Genomic DNA, 13404 nt, shown 5'->3' on the forward strand with positions numbered 1-13404 from the left:
TAATTTGCAATGAATAATTTGAAAAATTATATAGAGCAACTGATGATGTGAAGTACTTGTGAAAACGCTCTTGCTTGGATTATGGAATAAGGTAGATGTCATCCTATTTTATTTTATTTTATTAATTCTGTACTTGGGTTGGTCTGATTAATATAATTTGTATAGTGCAGAGGAGTTAGATTCCTGAAAGGATCGATTTTGTAAAACAAAATATATATATATATATATATATATATATATATATATATATTTGGATCCGGCAGTACTTCGCTATTGCTGAATAGAGTGTATGAATTAAATAAATTTTGTGTTATATTTAACAAATTATATTTTGAAATTAATAAAATATACAGTATCAATTCAATATTAATTGTATTTCAATTAATTAAATCGAAATCATTGAAATGTTGGGATGTACATTGTTTTTGGTGATTCCTATACGTAACAAACACTGCATGCCAGGCTAACAGATATATGGAACTAATAACATGTAAACACTTCCGGGACAAATAGTAATAAATTGTGTAATTTTCATCGAAATCAGTTAAGTAGTTTTTGAGTTATTAGGGCATTCACAGAATTAAGGTTGTCTTTTATTTGGTCAAAATCCATTATAACAATGAAAAATGCTTCTGTTAGTTATTCTTAGATGGTGCCACCAGAACAATATATTCAAATAAGAAATTATAAGTGTAATCTAACCAAACTTAACCTATGCATACTTCACTCCCTAAACTTGATTAGCAAGTGTAGGTTAGATTATATTTATAATTTTATTTATTTATTTTCTTAATTCAATGTAGCTTTTCAGTAGTGCCATCTAAGAACTAACTACATTAGCGTTGTGGACATATAACAGATTTTGACCTTTATTTATATAGATATATCTATTTAATAGTTACACTTCATTACCTTGTGTTTGACATTCTCAGGTGTTACAGGAAATTTCAATAACTTTTCTTTTTTGTTCTTCTAGTCATTAACAAAACCCATGCATAAATATATTGCAATGTTTAAATTTGTTTTCAGTAATATGAATATGCAATATTACTTTTCTTAATCCTGTAACGCCTTCCAGCTGTTTTCAGTTTTGATCATGGATTATTCTTTTCTGTCTGTTTATATCAAATTTAAAATTTGAGCACAGTTTGCTGAAAATAAGTAATGGGCAATTTGCATAATAAATAGGAAAAACTGAAAAATAATTTATAGTTATCGTAACTTTAAAACCAATAAATTTTCATCACTCACATAATTTTAATTTCTTAAGAGTAGATATAAAACAATAAAAGTTTAGATTTTAGTTATTTGTTGCATACCTTTTGTTGAAACAGTGCAGTTGCCTAACAAACTTGACAGGTTGATGATTAGTACATGCATACCACACCTATATTATTTGCAAGTTATGTAGAGAATACACTACAGTTTACAGTGCATAACATTTAATGGGAAGTTTTAAAATTAAGAAAGTAGCCGAGTCCAATAAACTTAGATTTATACATTTGCTCATACTACACAGTAAATGTAATACAAGTTTACTTTCTTACTTGAGCACAAAAGGAAAAAAATGGGTATAGAATAAATTTATTATTTTTCCTAATTCTTGGTATTAGAACGTCTATATATGGGACATTCAGATATAGGTGGTTTTAGTGTATTAATATAAACAATATTCTCCTTTTATCATGATTTTCTCTTTATTTCCCTTAATTCTTCCATCCTAATGTTGGAGGAATCCCTTTAGTTATTTGCAGTATTTACACCTACTCCTGATATTTTTCATTTGTTATACAGCATAATAAATAACTAGATGCACACTTTTCTATTGAGTTCATATGTATATATATTAACTGATTTCTGCTAGCTTATATTTTCGTCATTAAATTATACTTCTTATAAAAACGAGTTGTTTTTTTGTATGTAATTGTGCTTCTCATTCATGTAGATTAGATTATATTTTGGTTTAAGTTATCTGTTACAATATGGTTACAGAATATATTAAAATATTGTGTATAAGTTGGTTTAAAATTACTTGAATTGATACTTTCAGAAGATCATTTCAGAGCAAAATAAGAAAGTGACTTAGTTATCATTAAAGTTACTTTTGGTGTTATTTGTTAAAGGCACCTGCTTTAAAGCAGCAATTGCTATAAATAACACTTTAAAATGGATGTTATTAACAACCTTTGGTAACTTCACCAATGATGGAGTTGTATATCAAGATTCAACAAGTTCTTTTAAAAGTACAATTTCTTTTTAATTTGAAAATTAGTTGCTAATAATTTATTAACGTTTATTATTATTATGTTTATGTTTAATTGTTTGGCTCTTCTCCAGCACATCTGTTGAAAAGTGAATTTTTCAGTTAAAAAATTAACTGAATTTTTGTTTTACTGTTTTTAATGTCAGATTATTGTAGGTAGATGTGACCTGTTTTTTAACCTAAATTTTTTTTTTTAACAGCAGAAAGAAAGCAGTCACTTGGTTATGATTGGCATCCAGAATGTTTGCGATGTGAGGAGTGTGGTAAACGATTGAATCCTGGTCAGCATGCTGAAGTAAATGAAACAGTTATTATAATAATAATAATTTTGCTAAGCGTGGTCCACTGGTATAAGTGTATAATTAAAGTTAGTGTACAAAAAACTGAACTCGTTAATGTGCCAACAATTGAACTCGAAGCATTCAAGCGCTTTCAAAATTAAATTCCATCTTCAGGAACTCGCATATTTGTCCTATTTGTAATGGTAATATAACTTCACATGTAAATTATAAAATCGTGATATTTTTTTAAAACATAACAGTTGGTTGTCATCTGTTATAAAATTATGTCCTGTAAATTTGGTTGTCTCAACTGTTGTCAACAGGACAACAAGACAGGACATTTACGTTGACATAATTTTATTACATATGATGACCAACTGTTGTTTGGTTGGATGTTTTAAGCAAATATCACGATTTTACAATGTACTTGTGAATATTTATTTACTATTACAAATAAGATGAATATGAGAGTTCCTGAAGTTGGAATTTAATTCCAAAAGTGCTTGAACACTTCGAATTCAATTGTTGGTAAGCTGTTTTTTTGTATGTCAACTTTAATAATAGTTTCTTAAGTACAGCAGTATATTACAAAGAAGTAAATTAAATTATTATTCTTTTAAAATATCACATTTCCAAATCATTTAGTTTATTATGTTAGAATCTATTTATTTATTCATTACAATAATATCTACATAAATACTTTCAATGTTTAGCATTATTCAATGTAAATTCATAAAAATTTATAATAACTTTGGAAAAGGGAAGAAAGAAACAATCGATTAAATGAATATAGCTGCATTATACTAAATATACAAATAATTGTAATGTTTGAATAAAAATCTTCCTGCTAATTCATTCATTAGAAAGAAAACTTTGCAGTTAAAGTGCCTAACAGCTGTACTGAAACAGTTATTGAGGTAAATTAATATGCTGCATTTAAATCATTACATGAAATCTGTTTTTCCCTTTTATTATATAATCACAGTTTATTAAAATAGTATTAGTCTTGAATTTACTCCTTATTTATTAGTGTTAATCTGTTTTATGAATATTTCATCAAAGAAGAATTTTTAAACAAACAAAAGTGAGAAAAGAAAGAGTAAGTGTAGTTTGAACATTGCAGGTAGTGCTTCTAAGGTAGATCTACAATTGTTAATCATGTGGATTGTATTTTGAATTAGGTTCAAGTAAAAAATCCAGAAATCGTTAATACATCCTGTTTGTTGTTGTGAAATCTGAACTATTGATTTTTGATCAGAATTCCATACTACAAGTATTATTATTATCTTTTATGACCGCATAGGATCACTTCAGTCAGCCACCATCAAAGTCTCTTTGATGGGATTGTTTGGGCCTTGTGTTCCTCCCAGTACCCTTTCATATGTTCCAATTTTTGTGCCCTTTCTATTGTTTAAAATGTTTGTGTTGTGAAACGAGTGTCTTTGTTCCTGATTTTCTTGTTTAATTTTACTTTATCTGTGGTATCTTCTGGTGTAAGGCTGATTTCCTTCAGATCCTCTCTTATTCCTCTAATCCATCTGCATCCTGTCTCAGTGTTTTTTGATTTGAGATTGTACTGTATTAGCCATTTCAGAAGTCTTGAATCTTGCATCCTCATGATATGTCCAAAAAAAAATCTAGTTTTCTCTTACACATGGTATCAGTGATGGGTTCTAATTCTTTGTACATAGCTTTGTTGGGTATAGTCGACCTTTGCCTATCTTTCTGGTACTTTTTATTGATCAGGTTCTTCCAATTCTTCTTTTGATTTTCTTCTTTGATCTTTGATTGTTCTTTCAGGTGGAAGAGTTGTTTCTGCTGTATAAGTGGCTTCTGGTTTTATGATTATGTTGTATTGTCTTATTTTTCTGTTTATTGATGGCATTTTTTATTATAAATGTACCAGGTTAATTTTTGAGCTTTAGGTAGTTTGCTTCTTCTTCATTTGGATCGAGGTTTTTTTCATTTAGGTTGATTGTTATTATTTTTCCGAGGTATTTAAATTGGGTTACTATTTTGATTTTATTACTGTTTATGTGTACTTCTTTTAATTGTGTTGGTTTTTGGGACTTAATTTCTGTCTTTTCAAATTATATTTTGAGGCCAATTTTATTTGCAATGGTTTGAGGTTCTAATATCTATGATTTAGCTTTGTCGATGTTGTTTGCCAGCAATGCCAAGTCGTTGGTGAAACAAAGACAGTTTGTTTTGATTTTTTGGCCTATCTTTACTTTAGGGGGGCATTTTTTGAGGCATTCCTTCATTACAATTTCTAGAGTGCAGTTAAACAATAGCAGTGAGAGTCCATTGCCTTGGTGCAGTCCATTTGATCTCAAATGGTTTTGAGAGTTCGCCTCTGAATTTTACCTTTGACTTAGCATTTGTGTGCGTCAGTTTTATCATGTTCATTAATTTGGTTTGTAGCTTGAGCTGTCTTAGAATTTTTAGTAGGGATTTTTGTGGAGAATATATATACTACAAGTTTATGAATAAAAAAATTATTTTTTAAGAATTAGTTTATGAATTTTAATAGATTTGAAATTATAGTTGATTATTTAAATAACAACTTTTTATCAATGTAACGCCTAGAATTATTGCAGTTCTAATCTTAATCTTTTTACATTATTGTGAAGGGAATTGCAAGGAAATTTGAATGAGTTCTTTGACTTTTTTTTTCTTTTTCACCTCATGCAATAGAGCTACTCTTTGTAAACATACTAGCAAAACTGTCCTGTGATTAGTTCTTAGTGTGTGTGTGTGCGTGCACGCGTGTGTGTGTATGAGTTTATTTTAATTACATTTTATTAAATTTTTTCTACACAATTAAAAAATTAATAATAATGAGATAAAATTGTTATTGATAGTTTAAGTAGTAATATAAATATTATGAATGAAATAAAATGTTACTTCAATGACTAAGATAAATATATATAGTTCTATTACCAATTATACTTTTAATCACTTAAAAAAAGTGTCCTTATGAAGCAGAACACTCTGTCAAAGTACTTAACAAAAATAATGAATAAAAACAATAAGTGAACAAAAAATGAATCTTAAAAAGTAATTATATTCTACTGCTAGGATTCAAATTGTAAATTAATAAGTTTGTTACTCTTGAGTAAAAAAAAAATAATGGTGTTCATGTTTTAAATTAGTATCATTATTGTTTTTTATCTTCCTAATGTATTATTGCATGAAGATTAAATTAAAATCAGTATTCTGAATACATACTTTATGTTAATTTCTGAATAAATATTTACATTGTGTTTAAAATGTTAGTAATACAGAGTCCGGCATATAAACCTGATGATTTACGAGGAATAATAATTAAACTATGTTTTGTACTATTAAAACCTTTAATATGTCAAATTAAAGATCAATTTTTGCAATTTATAGTGAATTACTTGCATAGATTTTTTTTTATTTGAATATTATGTCGTCCAAATGTTTTCCATTACTCCTCACACACACACACACTTAACCTCATTCTAAAATTTGACATTGCTCGCTCAATCATCAATTGTGGAACTGCTTCAATTTCTCGTTGAATCGCCTCCTTGAGTTCTGCAATTGACTGTGATCGACTACTGAAAACTTTATGTTTGAGGTACTCCCACCGAAAAAAGTCACAAACAGCCAGATCAAGTGAACGCCAAGGAATGTCGCCAAATCGGAAAATCAAACGTCTAGGAAAGGTTTCTCGCAGAACATCGATTGCGATTCTCGCCATATGGGCGGTGGCACCATCCTGTTGAAACCAAATTTCATGTTCTTGAAAGTCATTCAGTTTCGGTCGCAGAAATTCTTTCAACATGTTTACGTATCGATGAGATTTTACTGTTACTCTGCGATTTAACTTCTCAAAAAAATATGGGCCAATTATGCAGAACTTTGAAACTGCACACCACACTGTAACATATTGACTGTGAAGTGGTTTTCAAGAATATGCCATGAATTATGTGAAGCCCAATAACGGTAATTTTGTTTCACAAATCCCGACAGATGAAAATGTGCCTTGTCACTTAAAAGAATAATGGCATCCTGGTGGACATTTTCAAGGATGACCTCACAAGCTGCTTTGCAAGATACCCAATCATTTGCATTAATTTTCTGCACTAATTAATCCGCATCTTATACGGATGAAATTTCAGGTCGGCTTGAAGAATTCGTCGTACACTTCGATCAGAAATGGCTAGCGCAGCAGCATGTCTCTTTGCTGAACGTCGTGGAGACCGCATAACAGCTAACCTTACAGCGCTAATGTTTTCAGATGTTCTCACTGGCCGTTTTCGTCCTGTTGGTTTCATTTTTAAAGCAGACGATGTGTTCCTAAAATTCTTCACCCACAACAATATCGTATTCCTACAAGGAAGAGATGTGTGTCGATTTAAATTGAAATGTCTGCAAATTAAACGCTGTTACAATAACCGAGTCATTATTTTTAAAATAGGCTTCAATCACAAACGCTCATTGTTCACCCGACCACGACATACTGGCTACTAAAATAGCATGAATAGACCTGTCGATGTACAACACCTTCTCATTGACAATGGTGTCAACATAACAATTACTACAAAATTGTCAGATTTATATTCCAGACCCTGTATTAGGTATTGTTATTAATATTAATAATATATTAATAGTATTTCTCATCAAAATAAATTAACTTTTTTTAATGTTTGAAACTAAACTGGATTATTATGTAGCAAATTATAATGTTGTACATGCTGTGCCATATATTTAATGAATGGATTTTACATTTAGCAAGTTGATTCTTTAATCCTTTAATTCTGATTGTTCATTTTTTGTTTTATAACAGCATAAAGGTGTACCATACTGTCATGTTCCATGTTACGGAGCTCTGTTTGGTCCACAATTATTTGGGCATGGAACAAGAGTGGAGTCACATACTAGCTTTGGAAAAGTTGAAAATAAATCTTGTGGACCAAATATGCCAAGGTATATTTTATCATATGAATTAATTAATTTAAATATTAATTTTAGAAAACTAAAATTAATTTAAATCTTACTGTTCTTGAAGTTTTTTGTTTAATTCTGGATGTCTATTGTTTCATGATGCCTTGCAGTCCAGCTTTAAGGAATTTTTTGCTTCCTTTACCAAAACTGGCTTCATTTATCATCATGTTCATTTTTCCTCTCCAATCTCTCTCAACAACTTGCAACGATCAGTGTTCTGCCCTTCTGCTTTTCTATATCCTCATCATCTTGTTTATCGCAGGTTAGAAATTTCGGAATGCATCTCCACTTCACAGCTATATTTTCATGTTTTTACCCAGTTTATACCTATTAATCCATCTGAAATCCAAGGCATGTTCAGAAGCTTTACAGCAAGTTTTTTTTACTGATGGAATTACAAAAACACTGAACTCGCAACCTGAAGAAATGATGTCTGGTATTTTTATGATCTCCCTAACACTTAAGTGTTGCCAGCTTATATTGCTCAATACTTTTTTATTCCCCTTCTCTTTAGGATATGTTCCTATGAGTATTAAGACTAAAAAGTAGTAATTTCTATTGTGTGTATTGTGTTTTACCTACATTTTACTCATCTTGCAAACCTAAGGGATGAGAAATTACTGTAAGTTTCTTTTGGAGGTAACTAATCCAAAAACCCCCCTCCACCATTTTTTCTTCATTATTTTCAGTATTAATACTGTCTTCACCTTCTCTGTTTTTGTTTATGTCTATCCTAATGTAATAGTATTTCAATTGCAACAAAGTCTTAGTTAATTTGTATAAATAAAATGCTACACCATTGCTACTCAATTTTGAGAAAGCATGTTTTCAGAAACACCCAATTAAGTGAGTTTTTTTTATAAATTCACTAAGTATGTGTGTTCTTGTAGATGTAATTTTACAACTCCCCTTCATTAAAAAAAAAAAGGAAATAAGAATGCTTATTGTGGGAAAAGTAATCAAAAGATGTATCTGATTTTTTGTGTCAACTCGCAGATAAGTATTTTAACTACTTTTTCTTTATCAAGTTTTCTTATTATTCCACAGATTCAGTTTTTATTTAGTTACTGTGGCTTGTGTTTTTTATGTAGTTTATAATTATTTTTGTTTGAAGGATTTCAAAACATAACCTTTGTACCTTTGTTATTTTAATTTTTGGATCTAATGTTATATTACTGAACAAAATTACTTGTAATAACTAATAAGTTTATGATGTATCACATTTTAAATATTAATAGTTTTTGGGTAATTTGATATTGATGTGGATTATTTACATTAAGCAAATGAACTGATGTATCAGCAATTTACTATGAGAGATGATAAGTATCTATCTAAAGACCTTCTAAAGAGTTATTAAATGCGAGAGTATTACCATTCCACTGTAGTGTTACTTACTGGTATGAAGCCACAGATGGAACCAAGTTTGTGACAGACCATGTTTTTCTATAAAATTCACCCATTGAAGAAAGAATCTAGGATTAGAAAAGAAAAAGGAGACAATCAACTTACAGAAAGACTACCTTTGATCAAGGTAGATTGGGATTTTAACTCAGGATTTTTATTTTTTTCTCAAAAGTTTTGGAAATTGCTTTCCTTTTGCAGAAGTAAACCAGACACGTTTGGCTTGCATATAAATAAAACAGACAAACTTGAAATTATTAGGATGATCATCTCTTGAAAATGTTTTATTAGTTAATGGTCTTGTGTACTTTTCTTCTAAGGGAATCTTTTTAAATAAAGATAATTTTTTAAATATTCTGCTATAATACCATTTAAGTATTTATTTCTTAAAAAATGAAGAAATATTCATCTCACTAACACACAGATAGAAAGAGTTGTGATAGAAATTGGGAATTTTTATCCCAACAATCCATATTTGTCATTGGAACTGTTTAAAACAACCCACTTATTTGCTGTGAATTGTTGTTATCTCTACTAGCTAAGGAATATACATTAGTCAGGTCATTTATTTTTTTACTGAAATTAATAATTAAATTAATTTGATTTTAATTTAATTAATAACTTTTTGTTTTGGTTATTTTTTATTAGTCGTGGATTTATATACATTTATATTCTTAAATGATATGTTTATATCTTTATATTTTCTTAAAAAGATTTTTTACTTGAGCCTCTTTTCTTTTAGTTATTTTTGTTGATATTTCATTGCTAAACCTACCTGGAATGCTATAACAGGTTTATTGTTCATCCAATTTATTGAAAGAATAAATAGTATTGTACTATTTATGACTTGTTTTTCATCATGAGAATTTATTATTATGTGCTTTTAATATTGTACATACTTATAAGCGTCAGATGTATTATGTATATTTTTACTAATGTAATTAATTTTTTATATAAAAAATTTCAGATCGCATCTGGAATCAAAATTGAAAGTATTCAATCAGTTCTATGATGGTCGGAGTGGAGAAATAAGAAGTAGGGAGGTGTGTATAGAATTATTTTAAAAGTAATTTAATGTATCATATGCTTTATTATATTTATCAGTTAACTTATTGTTTAAATTTTATTTTTGGTATTATGCTCCCCCATACAGAGAAGACATTTACAAGCGTTCACAGTGGAATAAAAAAAAAACAACAAACAGAATTTTTTTTACAGGATTTAAATTACATTAGTGTAATATTTTAGGATAGTTCATATAATTTTTTCTGTTTACAGTAATTTCTTTAATGAATGTTATTTTATAAAATCATTGATAGTAATACACTAGCAAAAACATAAAATATCTTGGGCATTTTCAGTTGTTAACCTTTCAGATAAATATTAAAAATTAAAAACATTAAAGTCAATATCAAATATTTTAGTTTATGTTTCATCAAAATAAAATTGCTATTTATATAATTGTTGGCACAAGGTTTAATTTTGTTGTTAAATATTTGTGTTAAATCTACAATGGATTGTGGCTTATTAGATAAAATATAATATATTTATTCCTTTCTCCCTATAATTTTAAATAAAACATCTTAGTTATTATTCAGATTGTTTCAAATAACATGTCTGAAACATAAGCTGCAAAGCCTTCCTACTTTAGTTCTGTTTTTTGTATGTGATAATTTTAATACTTTTTATAATATGAAATAAATTATTTATACTAATTATTTGCATTACAAACAAGTAGATCCAACAGTATTTATAATTAATTCTTTTCAATATTTTTACATGCATACTAATATAAGAACATTAGTTTAATGTAACCCACAACATAATACAATAAAGCTCTCTCTTTCTCTGAAAAAATAGAATCATAAAAAATGAATTTTACAAGTAATCCCATTTTAATGTTTTAAATTTCCATCACTGCTGTCCTTGAAGTTTTAGGATTAATCCATTCCAAGTAATTCAGTACTGCTTGCCACACCGTCTCAAAAAAAATTTGTATTTTGTAGGTCCATTCCCTTATGTTTTGGTACTTCAAAACTAATATTTTAAGATTTTTATAGTTTCTGATTCAAAAATGGTGGCCATTTTTTTTTCAAGCCTTGCACTGTTTTTCGTGTTCACAGACATCTACAATTTTCTGAATTACTCAGCACTGGGTTGTCCTAGGCTTTTCAAGTAAACTGCTTTGTGTTCAGTACATTCTGGCCCTACTTACCTACCTAATATGATTTTGTTCATATGCTTTGTAGCCCGAAGTTATTGAATGCAAATAGGAAGTTTCTCATTCTCGTTTGTTTTCTGTGCTTATATAAATGGTTGTAGTTATTTTGTATAAAATATCAATGGTGAGTAGCTTACCCTTTAAAAATTGAATTTTTAAAAATTTTTCAGCTGCAATATCTCTGTTGTGGGACCAGATAAAAATCTGAAAATTGTACATAAAAGATCACTATGGAATTAAACTTCAGTATAAATTTCAACTTTGAGGTTCAACTCAAAGTAAGTATAAGAAAATTGTTAAATCAAGAAAAAATGCTTGATTTACAATTTGGATAAGTGTGCATATGAGTACCCGGTGATTCAAAAAGGATTCCACAACTTTAAAAGTATATAAAAATTTATTGAGATATCATACAGTGAGATCTAATTTCACAGGAAAATACATCAAGTTTGTCACCCAACATTCAGTTTGGTTTCGATATAGCTTCTATTCGTAAAGCGGCATACATCCCACCTAATGTCAATTATATTCCAGACTGTAGCCACCAGGTTGGGCATTACCACTGCAGCTTTGGTCCTAATTTAAAGTCTTAGCTCAACAAGATCAGCAGGCAAAGGTGGTACATAAATCCAATCTTTAACAAAACCCCACAAGAAATAATCTAGTGGGGTCAAATCTGGGGAGTGAGGTGGCTGTGCAATTTGATCCTCACAACCAATCCGCCAACCTGGGAATCAAGTATCAAGAAAATTTCTGACTTTTAGGCAGTAATGAGGTGGTGCCCCATCTTTCTGATAGTATGGTGCCCATCTTGGTCATCATCGTCTAACTGAGGAATTAGAAAATTTTGAAGTATGTCCAGGTAAACGATACCACTTACGGTTGCCTCCTGGAAGAAGAACGGGATATACAATCTTTGTTTGCTTAGGGCTATCACAAATGCGCTGCAAACTTTCATGAGTGTTTTCGGTACCCCATATTCAGCAGTTATAGTTGTTCACCTTGCCACTGATGTGAAATGTTGACTCATCACTAAAAATATATCGTTGTGTGCAATTCTATCCATCATTTCCACACAAAACTGCAATGAGCAACTTTTTCATCATCTGTTATGTATTGAACCATGATTAGTTTGTATTGCTTCAAGTGCAATCATTTACATACTATGTATGCACTAGATAGTCATTTGTGGAATGGCAATCTCACATGATGCACATTGAGTTGATTTCTATGGAGTACATTCAAAGCCTTATCAGAGTCGTTCTACTCAGCTTCAGGGACATATGGGAGTCTTGGTGATTTTGTATGTTAAACAGAACAACCTGTCTCAACAAAGGTTTGGTGCCAAGAGTAAATTATATGCCTACTAGGAGGTTCCCTACCATAATTGCTACAAAAATTACATTGAACTACAGTTGCTGATTGCAAATCATGAAACCAAAACACACAATAAGCATGTTCCACACCAGTTAATGTATTCATTTTTAACAATACTGGTGACAGCACTGGTGGCCAAATTTGGTACTACTGAACATGAGTCAAAATTTTATGTTTTGCTATGAAATAAGACCTCAACCGAATTTGTAAGTTATAAAAATAAATTTTTATACACTTTTAAAGTTATGAATTCCTTTTTGAATCACCCAGTATAATAATTCAATTATTTAAACATGTATCAAACTAAGATAACTATTTTGATAACATTACAGGATGTGCATTAAATTATGTGTGGTAAGTATGCTTGCAATATTATATAATGTTAAATTTAAAGACCATAATGAGAAAATCTTCAAAAACAGAATTAAAATAGCAATCAGGTAAAATAAATAAATTGTTTTTTTTAAACTATTTTTAACTATTTTAACCCTGAAGTAACAGTTAATAAACTGGCAATGATATAGTGTTTCCTTAAAATTAATAAATTGATTTCTTAAACTATTTTAGCCCTGAATTAACAGTTAATAAAATGGCAACAGTATATTGTCTTCTTACCTTTAATCAGTTTTTACTTTAATGTTGATTTAACATCTGTGAGATTTCTTCACAAAGTTTGGGTGTGATGTTAAAAGATGTGCAGACATGGTGGTGATTTCCAGGGGAGTCAGCTTCTTCAATATATTTTTGATTGACACCCAAACTTGGCACTTATTTTTTTTGAATGAAGTTCTTGATCCTGGTGGATGATAAAATATAACATTCACAACTTTTCTTTGATCATCTGCGTTGTTCATTTTCACGATTCACCTCTGACTATCATAAAT

At 29.5% G+C, this 13404-nt stretch overlaps 1 protein-coding gene across 2 annotated transcripts in view; it reads left to right on the forward strand.

The window, feature by feature from the left end:
• Positions 1 to 13404, forward strand: part of Rassf (Ras association family member) — a 44256-nt gene that overhangs the window by 2974 nt on the left and 27878 nt on the right. For both annotated transcript variants that reach the window (XM_075358893.1, XM_075358894.1), the window contains exons 2-4: positions 2464 to 2558; positions 7364 to 7503; positions 9890 to 9965. In XM_075358893.1, coding sequence (XP_075215008.1) covers positions 2464 to 2558; positions 7364 to 7503; positions 9890 to 9965 — 311 coding nt within the window. The remainder of the gene's footprint in view (positions 1 to 2463; positions 2559 to 7363; positions 7504 to 9889; positions 9966 to 13404) is intronic.

The sequence above is a fragment of the Lycorma delicatula genome, chromosome 3 (assembly GCF_047948215.1).
Source record: "Lycorma delicatula isolate Av1 chromosome 3, ASM4794821v1, whole genome shotgun sequence".
In the NCBI taxonomy this organism is placed as follows: Eukaryota; Metazoa; Arthropoda; class Insecta; order Hemiptera; family Fulgoridae; genus Lycorma; species Lycorma delicatula.